General features: G+C 61.1%; 2 protein-coding genes across 3 annotated transcripts; one reads left to right on the top strand and one right to left on the bottom strand.

Moving 5' to 3' along the window:
* The window catches only part of SOX15 (SRY-box transcription factor 15), a 137819-nt gene that overhangs the window by 74979 nt on the left and 45276 nt on the right, over window positions 1-17564 (top strand).
* Window positions 2613-12176, bottom strand: CHRNB1 (cholinergic receptor nicotinic beta 1 subunit). 3 transcript variants are annotated; one of them, XM_050933300.1, is made up of 11 exons: window positions 12077-12176; window positions 10866-11005; window positions 9638-9682; window positions 9027-9136; window positions 8753-8861; window positions 7565-7712; window positions 5626-5817; window positions 4668-4891; window positions 4337-4509; window positions 3679-3826; window positions 2613-2917 (listed from the first exon to the last, which is right to left on the bottom strand). In XM_050933300.1, exons 1-11 carry the CDS (start codon window positions 12126-12128, stop codon window positions 2777-2779), a joined length of 1482 nt encoding a protein of 493 aa, XP_050789257.1. In that variant the 5' UTR covers window positions 12129-12176; the 3' UTR covers window positions 2613-2776. The 3 variants fall into 3 exon arrangements, with proteins under 3 accessions (XP_050789257.1, XP_050789258.1, XP_050789260.1); XM_050933301.1 differs by having other exon boundaries at window positions 7565-7685; XM_050933303.1 differs by having other exon boundaries at window positions 12081-12132.

Genomic DNA, 17564 nt, shown 5'->3' with positions numbered 1-17564 from the left:
TTCAGTCCTGAGCTTTTGTGTTCGGACTAAGGACGCCTGTTCTCTAAGAAATCACCAGGAAATTCTGCCTGGCCCCCCATGCCAGCCCTGGGCTCTCACCTTCCCCCCGATGTCCCCCCCTGCCACCCCAGCCCTGGGCTCCCCCCCACCGGTGCTGACTCCACCCGCTCCCCCTCTGGCCTCCAGCTGGGTCGGGGTAAGTGGCAGGGCTCCTGGCCGCGCCTCGGCCCAGGCTCCCTCCAGCCGGGGCTCCCGCCTCCAGGACCATCGGGGACCCGGGAGGGCAGATCCGGGGGACCGCCCTGGCAGGGGGCTGAGGAGCTGGGGCGGGGCAGCCCCAGAGGGAGCGGAGCCCCGGAGAGCAGGATGTGGGCCCCACATGGCAGCGTCCCACCCTCTATGGCCCAGCTGCTTCTGGCCCCCCCGGCTGTGGCGCTGGGGGGCGTCCGCCCTGCGGCACCTGCAGGCGGGCCCCAGCCCAATGTCCCCCACTCAGAGCCTGCCCGGGCCAGCCACAAGGTGTGGGCGCTGCTCCCCCGTGGCACGAACCGCAGTGGCCCCAGGGTGCCCCCCCTGTGCACGACGCGCTGCTGCTGCCACGGGGCCGCCCGAGGGGGGCAAGTGGGGAAATTTGCCCCAGGCCCCCACAAGAGTTTTTCGGGGCCCCTGGAGCAGGGTCCTTGACTCGCTCTGGGGGCCCCAGAAAACTCTCGCAGGGCCCAGGCCCCCGGAGCGTCTTCCACTATGAGTTTTTGGCAGCAATTTGGTGGCGGGGGGGGGGTCCTTCCACTCCAGGACCTGTCGCCGAAGTGCTCCGAAGACCCGCAGTGGGGGAGGTCCTTGTGCCCCGGGACCCCCCATGGCCAAAGACCCCAGGCCCCCTGAATCCTCTGGGCAACTGGCTCGGGGCCCTGCAAGCGCACCAGGGCGAAGCCCAACCCGGGGAGCGGCCCCGATCACTTCAGCCCGTGCCCAGGGAAGGGGGCGCCTGAGCCGGTGGGTGGCAGGGGCTGGGCAGGAGCAGGAAATGCCCGAGGCAGCCCAGTCCGCGCCCCGAGCTCCCCGCCTCCCTGCGATCCGGCCCCCGAGCCGGGCCGGGAGCTGCTGCGCCGGGGTAGCGCTCGGGGCTGCTCAGTGCCGCCGTGGCGCTCCACAATCTGCACCAGACCGGCCTCTGGCTCCTATCAAAACCCTCCTGGCAGCCGGGCCGGGCTCGTCCCCTGCCAGCCCCGCGGTTCGGGCCAGTTCTGAGCCGCCAAGGACTAAACCCACCGGGCTACGCTGGAGGACGAAGCCACAGGGCACAAACTGGAGTTACTGGGTAGCGGCTCCCCTAGGGCTATGTCTACACTACAGCATAAAATAGAAATTACTAAAACCGGTTTTATAAAACCGATATTATAAAATCGATTTTATGCGTCCACACTAGGGCACATTAATTCGGTGGTGTGCATCCATGGTCCTAGGCTACCATCGATTTCCGGAGCGGTGCACTCTGGGTAGCTACCTTAAAGGAATGAGACCAATAACTTCAATTTCCGTCCACACTAACCCTAAATCGATATAGTAATATCGATTTTAGGGTTACTCCTCTCGTTGGGGAGGAGTACAGAAATCGATTTTAAGAGCCCTTAAAATCGATTTAAAGTGCCTTGTAGTGTGGATGGGTACAGCGTTAAGGATTTTACGCTGTTTAAATCGATTTAACTGTGTAGTGTGGAGTGTCTCGATTTTATAGGGCCGGTGCCGATGTTCGTGGCTTTTTCTCGTATAGGCTCCTGTTACCCCCCACCCCCTGTCCTGCTTGGTCACCATAGGCTCGCCCCGTTCCCGCCCTGGGCTGGTTCAGGCCGGAGGAGTCAGGTGGGGGCGGCCCTGGAATCGCTGCAGCCCAAGTCCCGGGGCACGCAGAAAGGGGTTGCCGGGGGCGGGGGGGCTGCAGGTATCCTGTTCTCCAGGCAGCCGCCCTCAGGGAGGCAACAAGCCCGACCCGGTTGGGGAGGGAGACAAGAAAAATCAGTCTTGTTCTGTGCCCCTCCGCTGTGCACGCCTGAGGCAAGTGGCTACCTCGGCACTGGAAAGGACCCAGGAGTCCTGGCTCCCAGCCCCCCCTGCTCTGACCCACCAGCCCCCACTCCCCTCCCAGAGCCAGGGAGAGAACCCAGGAGTCCTGGCTCCCAGCCCCCCCTGCTCTAACCCACCAGCCCCCACTCCCCTCCCAGAGCCGGGGAGAGAACCCAGGAGTCCTGGCTCCCAGCCCCCCCCTGCTCTCACCCACCAACCCCTGGTCCCCTTCCAGGGCCGGGGAGAGAACCCAGGAGTCCTGGCTCCTCGCACCACCAGCCCCCACTCCCCTTCCAGAGTCAGGGAGAGAACCCAGGAGTGCGGGGTCCCAGCCCCCCCTGCTCTAACTCACCAGCCCCCACTCCCCTCCGAGAGCTGGGGAGAGAACCCAGGAGTCCTGGCTCCCAGCCCCCCTGCTCTAACCCACCAGCCCCCACTCCCCTCCCAGAGCCGGGGAGAGAACCCAGGAGTCCGGGTTCTCAACTCCTCCTGCTCTAACCCATCAGACACCGGATTCAATGACACCGAAGGACCCGTTTTCACTGTGAACCAACCTGGGGGATTTATTCAGCCTCAGAAAACAAGCACCACCTCACAGCGCCCTCTGGAGGTCACGGACAGAACTGACTCCCACCAGCTCCCGGGGCGTCAATCCGAAGTCACTCCGCTGCCCCCCGGCGGGTTGTGAACACGATTGGGAGTGACTCCGGATTTACGGGAAGGGGTGCTCGGGGGGCAGGTTGTAGCTGGCGTCGAGGAAGATGGTGAGGGTCCCGACGCTGGTGAAGGTGATGAACGTCCAGAGGAAAAGACGGTCGACGACCATTGCCACATACTGCCAGTCCTCCTTGAGCTGGGGGGAGATGGGGGTCCCGGGGGAGTGACATGGGGGGGCTAATCCTTGCAGCCCCCTAACGCTCTGCCTAGTAGGTGCACCTAGTGACCCCCAACCTAGCCCCACTGACCCCCCATAAACCTCCCCACCACCCCCTAAGTCTGCCCATTGGCGGCCTATAACCCTGGCCTATCATAGCCCCTAACCCTGCCCCACTGACCACCATAAACCTTCCCACCACCACCACTAAGTCTTCCCTCTTGGCTGCCCCATAACCCTGCCCCATTGTGGCCCCAAACCTGCCCCACTGACCCCTATAAACCTTCCCACCACCACTAAGTCTGCCCCCTTGGCTGCCCCATAACCCTGCCCCATCATGGCCCCCAACCTTGCCCCACAGATCCCCTAAGACCCCCCTAAACTTGACCCACTGGCCTCTAACCCCGCCCCACCAGTCCCCTAGTCCTGCCTCACGCCCCCTTCACTTTGATGCCTTGGCCCCTAAACTTGCCCCACGGATCCCCTTAAACCTGCCCCATTGGCCCAAACCTGCTCCACCAACCCCTCAGCAATCTTCCCCACCCTTCAAGCCTGCCCCACTGACCCCCCCTTAACCCTGACCCATAGGGGCCACCATCCCTCCCAAACCAGCCCACTGTGCTCGGTGCTGGACAGACAGACAAGCTCCGATCCCAGGGACGGGGGGGGGGCAGGGGCGTGTTGGCTGGGGCCGGAGCCAGAGTCCATGGGTGATGGGCAGCCGGCCAGTCCCCACTCACCGTGTCGTAGTCCTCCTGGTCCTGCAGCTGCCGGGCGATGTAGGTGACGGCATCCATGGCGGACTTGAGGTCGGGCGGCAGGACGAGGCATTCGCTTGGCCCGTTGATGAACCGCCTCAGGTCCTGCGAGAAGGGGTCCTGGGAGAACCTGAAGAGATCACCGGGAAGAGGGCAGGAAGACCTCCACAGGGGCCCATGAGATGCGCCCACCTCTGGGACGGGGTGTCCGGTTACCCAGAGACCCCTCGCCCGGCGCTGAGATGCATCCACCTCTGGGGCGGGGTGGCTGGTTACCCAGAGACCCCTTGCAGCGCTCAGATGCGCCCACCTCTGGGGCAGGGCATGAGGGCTGCTTAACACCTGCATAGTCTTTTAGGCCAGGAAGAAAAGGGGAACCTCGCATCTGGCTGAAACTCCACGGGGGAATTCAGAGAGACGGAAGAAAATGCTGAAAACCTCTGCCCCCCAGTGCCCCCAACGCCGCCCTGGGGCCAGCCCTGCCTGCCAGGGGAGAGCACCCCCTGCTGAGCTCCTCGCCCAGCTCCCTGCCCCACAGCGCCCCCTAGTGCCGCCCTGGGGCCAGCCCCGCCTGCCAGGGGAGAGCGCCCCCTGCTGAGCCCCCACCCCGCTCCCTGCCCCACAGCGCCCCCCATCTGACCTGTTAGGCTTGGGGAAGAGGAAGTCACAGGTGGGCTTGCGGATGAAATACTCATCTGTGCCTCGGTTGCTCTTGACCCCCAGTTCCCGTCTGGGGGCCGGGGGCGGTTTCAGGATGGCCTCCGGTTTCGGCCGCTGCAGCCCCAGGTACCGTGGGAGCCGGTGAATGAAAATCTGCCCAGGAGAGAGAATCCAGGACCCCTCCATGAGCCCCCGCCCTGGGGCCGGCGCCCCCTAGAGGGGACAGGCCCCTGCCCCATTCCCTGCCCCCCTGAGCCAGCCAGTCCCTGCCCTGGGGCCGGGTGGGAGCCGGGGTGGAGGGGGCATGTTACCTGCCGGACCCAGAAGGGCATGTCATGCGTCTTGGGCGAGCGGTGGTGCAGGTTGAGGACCACCACGCTGAGGATGACGGAGAAGGTCACCAGGATCATGGTGAACATGAGATACTTGACGATGATGGGCACCGCCAGCGATGTCTCCGGCACCTTCTCCGCCATCAGTAGCAGGAAGACGGTGAGGGTGAGCAGGGCGAAGATAGACAGGGTCATCTTCTCCCCTGCACAGAGACCATGGAGGGGCATCAGCCGGGCCCGGGGACAACTGGGAGACCCGTGCCCATCTAGCCTGGCCTCTGGTCTCTTTCCATGAGAGGGGTTGTGGGGCCCATCTAACATGGCCTCTGGTCTCTCTCCTGGCACAGGGGATTCTGGTGCCCATCTAGCCTGGCCTCTGGTCTCTCCCCACAGAGAGGGGTTGTGGGGCCCACCTAACATGGCCTCTGGTCTCTCTCCTGGCACAGGGGATTCTGGTGCCCATCTAGCCTGGCCTCTGGTCTCTCCCCATTGAGAGGGGTTGTGGGGCCCATCTAACATGGTCTCTGGTCTCTCTCCTGGCACAGGGGATTCTGGTGCCCATCTAGCCTGGCCTCTGGTCTCTCCCCACGGAGAGGGGTTGTGGGGCCTATCTAACATGGCCTCTGGTCTCTCTCCTGGCACAGGGGATTCTGGTGCCCATCTAGCCTGGCCTCTGGTCTCTCCCCAGACACAGGGGATTCTGGTGCCCATCTAACATGGCCTCTGGTCTGCCAAGGTGCCCATCTAGGATGGACTCAGGTCTGCTCAGGGAGACCGGAGTCCTGGCACTGGATTCCTCACCCCCCCTGGAAAGTAGGCAGTTCCTGGGAGGAGAGGAAAACCTGGCACCGGATTCCTGCCCCCTGGAATGGGTCCAGCCCTTCCCTTGCCCCCCACTGCCCCAGGGGCAACCCATGCCCGTCTGCCCGGCACCCACCGGCGTCGGGGGGCAGGTAGAAGACGAAGATGGCCAGGATGGTGATGAGGATGCAGGGGATGATGACGTTGATGATGTAGAAGAGCGGTTTGCGTCGGATGATGAGATAGAAGGTCAGGTCCTCGTGTTGTGAATCCCCGGGTAGCGTGTTGCGCCGTGCCGGCTTGTGCCGGATCTCCCACTGCCCGTTGTCTGGAGGGCAAAGGAGAGGGTCAGGGGCAAAGAGGTGCCAATCCGGAGTCACCCCACTAGGAGTGGCAGGGGAGTGCGGTCCAGAGACCATTGGTGGCAGAAGTGGGATCACTACCGTGAATGTGCAGGGATTGGCTGTGTGATGCTGTGCAGGTTGTGTCTGTGTGTCAAGTAACTGTGTGTGTGTGTGTGTGCGGGTGTGCATAGCTGGCACTGTGTGTGTCATGTTGCATGTGTGTCACTCTGTGTGTGAGGTGGCTTTGTGCATGTGTCACTGTGTTTGTGGTGCGGCTGGGTGTCATTCTGCCTGTGTGGATTGTGGCTTTGCCTGTGTATCGCTCTGGGTGTGTTTTGTTGCGTGCATCATGGCTGTGTGTGTGCGTTGCTCTGGGTGTGTTGTGGTCCTGTGTGTGACACTGTGTGGGTGTGTGGAGCTGTATGTTGTGGTTGTGTGGTTGTTTCTGTGTGCATGTAGTGGTTGTCAGTGTATGTGTGTTGCTCTGTGTGTTGTGGTGGCATGTGAGATATGGCTGTGTGTGTGTACCTCTCTCTCTCTGTAGCTCTGTGTGTGTTGTGGTTGTGCATGCCTGGCTGTGTGTGTGTGTGACAGAGAGATGGCCATGTGTGTAGCTCTGTGCGTGTTTGAGATGATGGTGTGTTGTGTGCATGGCTTTGCATGTGTAGGTGTGTGTGTAACTCTATATGTGTGTGTCTTGTGGTTGTGTATGCATGGCTGTGTGTGTGTGTAGCTCTGTGTGTTGTGTGCATGTGTAGCTGTGAGTGTGTTTGTGTAGGTGTGTGTTTTGATTGTGCACTTGTAGCTTGTGTGTGTAGCTGTGTGTGTGTGTGTCTGTATAGCTCTGTGTGTTGTGATTGTGCATGTGTTGACTCTGTGATGTGTGTGAATGTGTAGCTCTGTGTGCATGTAGCTGTGTGCGTCTCTCTGTGTGTAGCTGTGTGTGTGTTGCTCTGTGTATGTGTGTTTCTCTGTGTGTAGCTGTGTGTGTCTCTGTGTGTAACTGTGTGCGTGTGTAGCTGTGTGTATGAGTGTAGCTCTGTGTGTGTCTCTATGTGTAGCTGTGTGTGTGTGTAGCTGTGAGTGCATGTAGCTGTGTGTCTTTGTGTGTAGCTGTGTGTTTATGTCTGTGTGTAGCTATGTGCGTGTGTAGCTCTGTGTGCGTCTGTGTGTAGCTGTGTGTGTGTACGTCTCTCTCTCTGTGTAGCTCTGTGTGTGTCAGTGTGTAGCTATGCATGAGTAGCTGTGTGTATCTGTCTGTCTGTGTGTGTGTAGATCTATATGTGCATAGCTGTGTGTGTATCTGTGTGTAGTTGTGTGTGAGTCTGCGTAGCTGTGTGTGTGTGTCTGTGTGTGTGTGTGTGTAGCTCTGTGTGTGTGTAGCTGTGTGTGTCTGTGTGTAGCTCTGTGTGTGTAGCTGTGAGTGCGGCTGTGTGTGTCTGTGTGTAGCTCTGTGTCTGTATGTGTGTGTGTAGCTCTGTGTGTGTAGCTGTGGGTGCGGCTGTGTGTGTGTGTAGCTGTGTGTGTATGTGTGTGTGTGTGTGTAGCTCTGTGTGTGTAGCTGTGAGTGCGGCTGTGTGTGTCTGTGTGTAGCTCTGTGTCTGTATGTGTGTGTGTGTGTCTGTGTGTAGCTGTGGGTGCGGCTGTGTGTGTCTTTGTGTAGCTATGTGTGTGTGTGTTTGTGTGTGTGTGTGTGTGTGTGTAGCTGTGGGTGCAGCGTGCCCGGCTCACCGATGAAGGTGTTGTCAAAGACGACGATCTCGCGCACCTCGCGCCCATCCTCGCCCAGCGGGTGCAGGAGGCCGAGCTCGGCGGCGCTGTAGGCGTACGACTGGAACACCATGCTGCAGTTCTGCCAGTCGAAGGGGAAGTAGGTCACCTGGGCAGGGGAGAGATGGCGTGGAGGCAGCGCCCCCTGCTGGACCCTCGGCACCTCGCCCCTGCTGGGCCCCCCTGCATGGCGCCCCCTGCTGGACCCTCAGCACTGCGCCCCCTGCTGGGCCCCCTGCATGGCGCCCCCTGCTGGACCCTCGGCACCGCGCCCCTGCTGGGCCCCCTGCATGGCGCCCCCTGCTGGACCCTCGGCACCGCGCCCCTGCTGGGCCCCCTGCATGGCGCCCCCTGCTGGACCCTCAGCACCGCACCTCCGCTAGGCTCCCCTGCATGGTGCCCTCTGCTGGGCCCCTCGGCACCGCGCCCCCTGCTGCGCTCCCTCTGCCCTCTCTGCACAGCGACCCCTGCTGGGACTCTGCAGCACCGCGCCCCTGCTGGAGCCCTCTGCCCCCTGCAGCATGGTGCCCCCTGCTGGACCTTCAGCACCGTGGCCCTACTGGGCCCCCCTGCATGGCGCCCCCTGCTGGACCCTCGGCACCGCACCCCTGCTAGGCCCCCTCCTCATGGCGCCCCCTACAGGACCCTTGGCACAGTGCCCCCTGCGGGCCCCCCCCCGCATGGCGCCCCCTGCTGGGCCCCTCGGCACCGCGCCCCCTGCTGCGCCCCCTCTGCCCCCTCTGCACGGCTCCCCCTGCTGGGGTCCTCTGAACAGCGCCCCCTGCTGGGCCCCTGCAGCACCTTGCGCCTGCTGGAGCCCTCTCCCCCCTGCAGCATGGCGCCCCCTGCTGGACCCCTCTGCCCCCTGTTGGGCCCCTCTCCCCCCTGCAGCACTGCCCCCCCTGCTGAGCCCCTCTGAACAGCACCCCCTGCTGGAGCCCTCGGTACGGCGCCCCCCTGCTGGGCCCCTGCAGCACCGCGCCCCCTGCTGGGCCCCTCTGCTCCCTGCAGCACCACACCCCCTGCTGGGCCCCTGCAGCACTGCCCCCCCACTGAGCCTCTCTGAACAGCGCCCCCTGCTGGGCTCCTCTTCCCCTGCAGCACCACGCCCCCGGCTGGGACCCCTCTGCAGCCCCGCGCCCAGCTCACCTGGATGCTGCAGCTGCTGCGGTAGAGAGCTGGGGGAAGCCAGCGAACGGTCCCAACGTGCGAGACCAAAACATTCACAGCCAAGGCGATGTCGAAATTCCCATCGTTACTGAAAGAAAGAAAGAAAGAAAGAAAGAAAGAAAGAAAGAAAGAAAGAAAGAAAGAGGGGGCGCCACTTGGGCAAAGGACTCCCCCTGTCCTAGTCGCACACCGTGCTCAGCTTGTGCTAGGGCCTCGGGCTGCCCCCCCAGCCCCGGCCCCCCGCCCGCCTCACTTGTTCATGAGGTAGATATCTGGGAGCCAGACTTTGTCAGACGAGGTCCGGATGGACGTGATGTCGTCGAAGTCGGACACGTTCCAGCTCAGGCGATAGTCCGTCCACTCCTGAGTGCGGCCGACGGGGAGGGGTGGACGGAGAGGGGAAAGAGACGGGGTGAGTGGGAAAGAAAGAAAGAAAGAAAGAAAGAAATAACTCCTCCCCCTGTGTTTGTCCTCCCAGCCACACCCCATCCTGTGAGGCCAGGCAGGGCTGTTTGCCCCATGGCACAAATGGGGAAACTGAGGCACGCAGTGATCTGCCTGCCGTCTGTGGCTGAGCTGGGAATGGACCAGCCCCCCGCCTGGCTCCTGTTATAAATAAGGAAGCAGAGCTGGGGCACCTTTCCTCATTGTCCCCCCTTTTATAACCCACAGAGCCCCCCCCCCCACAACACACAACTAGAAATCTACCCCTGCACTTCCCCCAGTAGCCATCAGGTGGAGCCAGCTACCTGCCCAGGTGTGAAGAGGCAGACTAGGGAACGCAGCCCCCCCCATCTGGGATGGGATATGTGGGGGGTAGTAGGCATGGAAATAGTTTGGGGTGGGTGGGGGGAAGGTACCCACCAGGTCCATATACACCTTCGTGGTCAGCTCCTCGTCTTTTTCGTTCTAGGGGAGTGGGAGTGAGAAAAGGTTAAAAAGTCATTCGGGGGATACCCCCTTCGCCTCCAGAATCCTACCCCCTCCCCAGTATTGGTACCTCCCCCCCCGTGTAACCCCCTTGAGAATGCCCCTCCTGGTGGGGGTATCTTGGGAGGACTAGGGCCCTTTTGGGGGGGACCGGCCAGTGGGGGTGGGTTTTTGGTGGGGGGACAGATGGGGCTGAGATGGACTACTGCTTGGTGTGCCAACCCCATGAACTTATCCAGTGTCCCCTCCCCCTCCAGCCCAATTTCCTCCCCCCGTTCCACGTACACTGCTATTTATAATGTGCCTGGGATGGGCTCCGTGACAGCTGCTGTCTCTGTCCGCGGGCCAAGGGGGCAGGCGAGAGGTCCTTAACCCTCTCCCTGCCAGAGTCGGAGATCCTGCTGCCTTCCCCTACCCCTCACGGGCGCTAGCTGCCTCAAGAAAGAAATCTAGAGCGAGAGGCCCAGGTGTCACAGCCGAAGCAACTGCGTTCTAGGTCGCTCTAGTGTGGCTTTGGGCCCTGGCCTGAAAGAAACTACCGGAAAGCTAATCTAGAACACAGTCGGTGCAGCACAGGAGCAGACGTGCATTAGGTTGCTCTAGAACATGGGCTAGAATAGCTCTGGAACGTCACTGGGGAGACCATCTAGGACACAGGGTCTTGTTCTAGGCTGCTCTAGATAGCACTGGGGGGCGGTGATTGGTCTAGGCTGCTGCCAAGGAGGTCACCTCAGAACACAGCACCCACTGGCTAGTATTGATCAGGAGTTGCTGTGTTCTAGGCCACTCTAGAACCCAGCCTGAAATAGCCTCGGTAACCAGTCTGGAACGTCATCAGGGAGGAAGCCTAGAGGACGGTCTTCTCTGGGCAGTGCGCATGGCCATGCCATACAGCTGAGCTAGAAAAGGTCCCCCCCCAAAAGCCAATCTAGATTGCAGTCCCTTTGGGCCATCAAGGACCAGGAGCTACAGGCACTAGACTGGTCTAGAACATGGTCTAGAACAATATGAGTGGCTCATCCACCATCCCATGTGTAAACTAATCTAGAACATGGTCTCTTTTTTGCCAGCAAAGGACCAGGAACTGTGGTCCAGGACAACCTAGAACCTGGTCTAGAACATTCCAGGGGGGTGTGACGGATCTAGAACTCTGGTTCCTCACCAAGCTGATGAGCTGCGAGAGCGACATGCCCACCCGGACGAACACCTTGTCTGTGAGGGTGCGGGCGGGGCGAACGTTGGGGTTGTAGTTCTCAAACAGCTTCTCCAGGAGACGCTCCTCGGTCTCCAAGCCGCCCGCCACTGCCGGGAGAGAGAAAATGTGTGTGTGTGTGTGTGTGTGTGTGTTTGTGTGTGTGTGTTTCCCCATCACACTCCCCTGCAGCCTGGTACTGCTCCATGGGACATAGCTAACTACTGAGCCGACTATCTATCCATCCATTCCCCCCTCCCCACACGTTCCCTCTATCCATCCCCACCCAGACACACCTTTATCTCTCCACCCATCCCTCCATCCCCCCACACCCGTCAATCTATCTGTCCCCACAGCCCCTCTGCCTATCCATCCCCACCCAGACACACCTCTGTCTCTATCCCTCTCTCCTCATCCATCCATCCCTCCCCACACGTTCCCGCTATTCATCCCCCCCCCCCGCCCGGGCACCTCTATGTCTCTATCCATCTTTCCATCCTTCCATCCATCTGGCTGGCTGTTCCCCCCCAGCCTTCAGTCTGTCTGTCCCCACACCCCTCTATCTATCCATCCCCATACAACCCCTAGGATCTATCTATCCATTCACTCCCACCCATACATCTATCTCCACACAACCTCTGTCTATCCATCCATGCCCCCCATTCATCCCCATCTCCCCATTCACCCATCCATCCATCCCCCCCACCCATTCATCCTCATCCACCCCTCCTCCCACCCATTCATCCCCCAACCCTCTCATTCATCCCCATCCACTCTCATCCATTCATCCCCAACCCTCCCATTCATCCCCATCTGTCCTTCTTCCCTATCTACCACATTCATCCCCATCCACCCCATTCATCCCAATCCATCCCACACACCCATTCTTTCCCCCACCCATTCATCCCCATCCATCCATCTCCCAACACTTCCATTCATCCCTATCCCCCCCATCCTTTCATCCCCCAACCCACCCATTCATCTCAATCCACCCCCACATCCCCTTTATCTATCCCTCTACCGCCCCCACATCTACATCAGATCTCTGTCCCCATATCTCGCCCCAGTGCCCATGGCTCTACCTGCTCTACCAGGGGCCCCATCTGTCCCTGCCTGGAGGGCCCCCTCTCTGGCCCCACACTCCACTCTCTAGCTGGGGCCTGGCTCGGGGCGGTGCTTACCCACTGTGGGGAGAAGCCAGAGGATCACCAGCACTGAGGGCGCCCGTGCCATGGCTGTGTCCGTGTGTCCGTCTGTCTCCTTGAGGCCCAGCTGCCACCCAGCCTGCCCGCCCCCCACCCGCCGCCCCATTGGTCCCACCAGCTGTCACTGGAGTGTGTGTGGGGGGGGTGGAGAGTTCCAGGTCAGGGGAGGGGGCCACGTTCCACAGCTGCCGTGGGAAATCTGGAGGCGCCACCTGTTCTGGACTGGGGGGCGGGGGCGGAGAAGCAGGGATCTTTAACCCTTTGGGACCCAGAGCCTGCTAGGGGAGGTGAAGGGTTCCGAGCAGGATTCAAACCCATGCGCCTCTGTAGAGGCCAGATAGATAGATAGATAGAGGGGGTGGATGGGGATAGATAGATGGATAGAGGGAGTGGACAGGGACAGATAGATAGATAGAGGGGGTGGATGGGGATAGATAGCTAGCTAGCTAGAGGGGGTGGATGGGGATAGATAGATTAGGTCAGATAGATAGATAGAGGGGGTGGATGGGGATAGATAGATAGAGGGGTAGATGGGGATAGATAGATAGATAGAGGGGTGGATGGGGATAGATAGATAGATAGAGGGGGTGGATGGGGATAGATAGATGGATAGAGGGAGTGGACAGGGACAGATAGATAGATAGAGGGGGTGGATGGGGATAGATAGCTAGCTAGCTAGAGGGGGTGGATGGGGATAGATAGATTAGGTCAGATAGATAGATAGAGGGGGTGGATGGGGATAGATAGATAGAGGGGTAGATGGGGATAGATAGATAGAGGAGGTGGACAGGGACAGATAGATAGATAGAGGGGGTGCATGGGGATAGATAGATATAGGGGGTAGAGGGGGATAGATAGATAGATAGAGGGAGTGCATGAGGATAGATAGATATAGGGGATGGATGGGGATAGATAGATAGAGGGGGTGCATGGGGATAGATGGAGAGTGGGGGGTGGGAGACAGGCAGAGGGGTGGATGGGGGGCTTTCAGGGGCTGATGCCATCTGGAGACAGGGAAAACCCGGAACCGGATTCCCCTGTGCCCTGGAATGGGCCCCGGGGCAGGTTATAGAATTTAACAGTGTCATCGTATATCTGGGGGGAAGTTTCCTCGGGAGGTATCTAGTCCAACCCCCTGCTCAAAGCAGGAGCAGTCCTGATTTTTACCCCAGTTCCCCAAATGGCCCCCTCAGGGACTGAACTCACAACCCTGGGTTTAGCAGGCCAATGCTCCAACCACTGTGGGGCTGAGGAAAACCCGGGGCTGGATCGTGTCCCCCCTCGCCGGCGAGATGGAAGGCCTGGAACTGGATCCCGGTGTGGCCTGGAATGGAGTTAAATGGTAGCCACTTCTCCGGGAGGCAGGTAAATCCTGGAGCTGAATCACAGCGCCCTCCTGGATCGGAGCTAGGGGGTAGCTGCTCCCTGCCCCTGGGAATGGGGTAAATCCCAGATCCAGAGCCCTGGAATGGAGCCAGAACTGCCCCTTATTCCCCTCCTGAAGACGGGGAAATCCCGGAGCCAGATCCCGGCTTGGAGTCCCACACGGCCCCTCCCCCTGGGACAGGGGTAAATCCTGGAGCCGGATCCCAGCTCAGAGTCCCACACAGCCCCTCCCCCTGGGACAGGGATAAATCCCAGAGCCAGTTCCCAGCTCAGAGTCCCACATAGCCCCTCCCTCTGGGACAGGGGTAAATCCTGGAGCCGGATCCCGGCTCGGAGTCCCACACGGCCCCTCCCCCTGGGACAGGGGTAAATCCTGGAGCCGGATCCCAGCTCAGAGTCCCACACAGCCCCTCCCCCTGGGACAGGGATAAATCCCAGAGCCAGATCCCAGCTCAGAGTCCCACATAGCCCCTCCCCCTGGGACAGGGGTAAATCCTGGAGCCGGATCCCGGCTCGGAGTCCCACACAGCCCCTACCTCTGGGACAGGGGTAAATCCCAGAGCCAGATCCCAGCTCAGAGTCCCACATAGCCCCTCCCCCTGGGACAGAGGTAAATCCTGGAGCCGGATCCCGGCTTGGAGTCCCACACAGCCCTTGCCCCCCGGACATGGGTAAATCCCAGAGCCAGATTCCAGCTTGGAGTCCCACACAGCCCCTCCCCGAGGACAGGGATAAATAGCGGAGCCAGATCCCAGCTCAGAGTCCCACATAGCCCCTCCCCCTGGGACGGGGTAAATCCTGGAGCCGGATCCCAGCTCAGAGTCCCACACAGCCCTTGCCGCCCGGACATGGGTAAATCCCGGAGCCAGATACCAGCTTGGAGTCCCACCCAGCCCCTCCCCGAGGACAGGGGTAAATAGCGGAGCCAGATCCCGGCTTGGAGTCCCACACAGCCCCTCCCCGAGGACAGGGGTAAATCCTGGAGCCGGATCCCGGCTTGGAGTCCCACACAGCCCCTCCCCCAGGGACAGGGGTAAATCCTGGAGCCGGATCCCGGCTTGGAGTCCCACACAGCCCCTCCCCCAGGGACAGGGGTAAATCCTGGAGCTGGATCCCGGCTTGGAGTCCCACACAGCCCCTCCCCCAGGGACAGGGGTAAATCCTGGAGCCGGATCCCGGCTTGGAGTCCCACACAGCCCCTCCCCCAGGGACAGGGGTATATCCCGGAGCCTGATCCCTGCTCGGAGTCCCACAGAGCCACATGGAGTCAGGTAGAATCATAGAAATGTGGTTTATTCCCTTGGTTGTGCAGGTCGGGGGGGCTGGCCCCATTGCACTGAGGGGGTTATTGCAGAGGGAGGGGCTGGCACCCATGCAGGGACCCCAGGGTGCAGGCCAAGGCCCTTATTGCTGTCTGTGCAGGGACAGTGTGGGGGAGGGGCAGGAAGAAGGAGGAGCTATAAAGGGGCGTGGCCGAAGAGGGGAGGGGCTGTAGGGGAGGGGCCAGGGGAAGTAGGGGGAGGGGCAAGCAGGAGCCAGAGAGGGAGTAGGGGGTAAGAAAGGAGGGGGTGGGGCAGTAAGCCAGACGGGGGGGAAGGGCCAGTGGGGGTGGGGAAGGGAATGAGGGGAGGCCTAGGGAGTATGGCCAGAGGAAAAGGGGGGGCCCAGGAGGGTCCCATGTTCCCCTCGCCCACCCGCTACACATGGTTGGGGGCAGGCTGGGGCCACGGGGTGGGGGGGTCAGAGCTGTACAGAGATATACACAGTGTCGGCTAGTTGTACAAAATACACACGTGAGAGAGAGAGGTACCCCCCGATCTCCGGAGCCCCCCAAGCCAGATTCTCTCCCGCCGTCATGCATGTGACCTGAGTCCTTCACCCCATGTGGCATGATCCGGGCGGGGCCAGCCCCAACCGCCAGGGGAGAGCGCCCCCTGCCGAGCCCCCTGCCCTGCTCCCTGCCCCACAGCGCCCCTTAGCACCACCCTGGGGCCAGCCCTGCCTGCCGGGGGAGAGCGCCCCCTGCTGAACCCCCCAGCCTCCTCCCTGCCCCACAGCGCCAGCCCCCACCTCCCACCCTGCCCCACAGCGCCCCCTAGCGCCAGCCCCTGCCCCACTCCCTACCCCACAGCGCCCCCTAGCGCCGCCCTGGGGCCAGCCCACTGCCAGGGGAGAGCGCCCCCTGCTGAGCCCCCTGCCCTGCTCCCTGCCCCCTAGTGCCTTCCTGGGGCCAGTCTCTGCCTGCCAGGGGAGAGCGCCCCCCTCCCCGACACCAGTGAAAAGAAGGTGGTAGAGGTCACTCTGTGTGTGTGTGTGTGTGTGTGTGTGTGTGAGAGAGAGTCTGTGTGTGTCTCTGTGTCAGTCTCTATGGGTGTGAGTCTGTGTGTGTGTGTGTGTGTGTGTGTGTGTGAGAGAGAGAGAGTCTGTGTGTGTCTGTGTGTCAGTCTCTGGGTGTGTGTGTGTGTCTCTGTGTGTGTGTGTGTGAGAGAGAGTCTGTGTCGGTCTCTGTGTGTGTGTGTGTGTGTGTGAGAGAGAGAGAGTCTCTGTGTGTCTCTGTGTCAGTCTCTATGGGTGTGAGTCTGTGTGTGTGTGTGAGAGAGAGAGTCTCTGTGTGTCTCTGTGTCAGTCTCTATGGGTGTGAGTCTGTCTGTGTGTGTGTGTGTGTGTGTGTCTGTATTTGCTGCCCCCTGCTGGCTGCTCCACTCCTCCTTCCCTCTCGCAGACTAGACGGACTCACAACCGCTCCTGTATGTCATGCCCCCCCATCGCCACTTTGTGGGCTCCCTGTAGACCCCCACTCCCCACGGACCTTCCACCCAGGCATCACGAGGGGCAATTCTCCCGGGAGGGGGGCAGAGGGGCTCCCTCCAATATTCCTGAGTTCTTCCAATCACCTGTTATTGCCTGTCATGGGGAGAGGGGAGGGGATGGGAGACCCCCCCTTCGCAGCTAGTTATGGCTCTTTCTTTGCCCCCTCCCGTCTGGGGGGCGCTGTTGGTATTTACCCTGGATATGGCTGGTGGCCAGACTGGCTAGCGGGGTGTAGCCAGATGATGCTCCTCCCGTCATGACTGGGAAAATATTGAACCAGGGAGAGAACCCAGGAGTCCTGGCTCCCAGCCCCCCTGCTCTGACCCACCAGCCCCCACTCCCCTCCCAGAGCCGGGGAGAGAACCCAGGAGTCCTGACTTTAGGAAGGGAATGGGGTGCACTGGGTTATAGCAGGAGTGGGGGATGGGTGGGCTGGGAGCCAGGACTCCTGGGTTCTCTCCCTGGCTCTGGGAGGGGACTGGGGGCTGGTGGGTTACAGCAGGGGGGGCTGGGAGCCAGGACTCCTGGGTTCTCTCCCCAGCTCTGGGAGGGCAGTGGAGGCTGGTGGGTTGGAGTGGGGGAGGTGGGCTGGGAGCCAGGACTCCTGGGTTCTCTCCCCGGCTCTGGGAGGCGGGCGACACATGGCAGAGGATCCGAGTCCGATAATTAAAAACCTAGGCCAATGCCTGGCCTAAGGGGAACAGAAAGTGGCTTTGACTCCCCCCATCCCCACATATTCCCCCCCCCGTCCGCCACTAAGCAATAAAATACAACAGGTGTCCATCAAGCATCGACCCTCCCCCCCCCGCAGCATGTCCCCCCCACCCCGCGCGATTGTTCTGGAGTCTGGATCCAGATTCCTCGTGACTGGCTCTGTCTCCTGTTGCTGCAGGGCTACGTCCTACAGTATTTGGCATGTTGGAGGGGAAGGGGCCGGCGGGAAAAGGGGGCGGAGTTCCCGGTCGCCCCTCACTTCCCCGCTCCCCCCGATTGGCTTCTCATTTCCATTGAAACGGCGAAGAAATCCGGAACGGCTGGCTCTCTTCCCCCCCCCTCCATGACAATGTCACCCCCTGGTGGTCAAAGAAGGTACAACGCCCCGGTGCGTGCCGCAGAAGGTGACGTCTAGGACACTCCCTCCTGCTGCGACAGCGTTGACACCTAGTGGGGCGAAAAGGTATCAACTATACGGTGGCAGAACCATCTCCCCCCCCCAGTGTGACAATGTCACCACTTGCTGGTGGGAAAGAGGAACACGCCGTCTTTC

This window comes from Gopherus flavomarginatus, chromosome 23 (genome assembly GCF_025201925.1).
Source record: "Gopherus flavomarginatus isolate rGopFla2 chromosome 23, rGopFla2.mat.asm, whole genome shotgun sequence".
Taxonomy (NCBI): Eukaryota; Metazoa; Chordata; order Testudines; family Testudinidae; genus Gopherus; species Gopherus flavomarginatus.
This window is presented reverse-complemented; position numbering and strand designations above follow the sequence as displayed.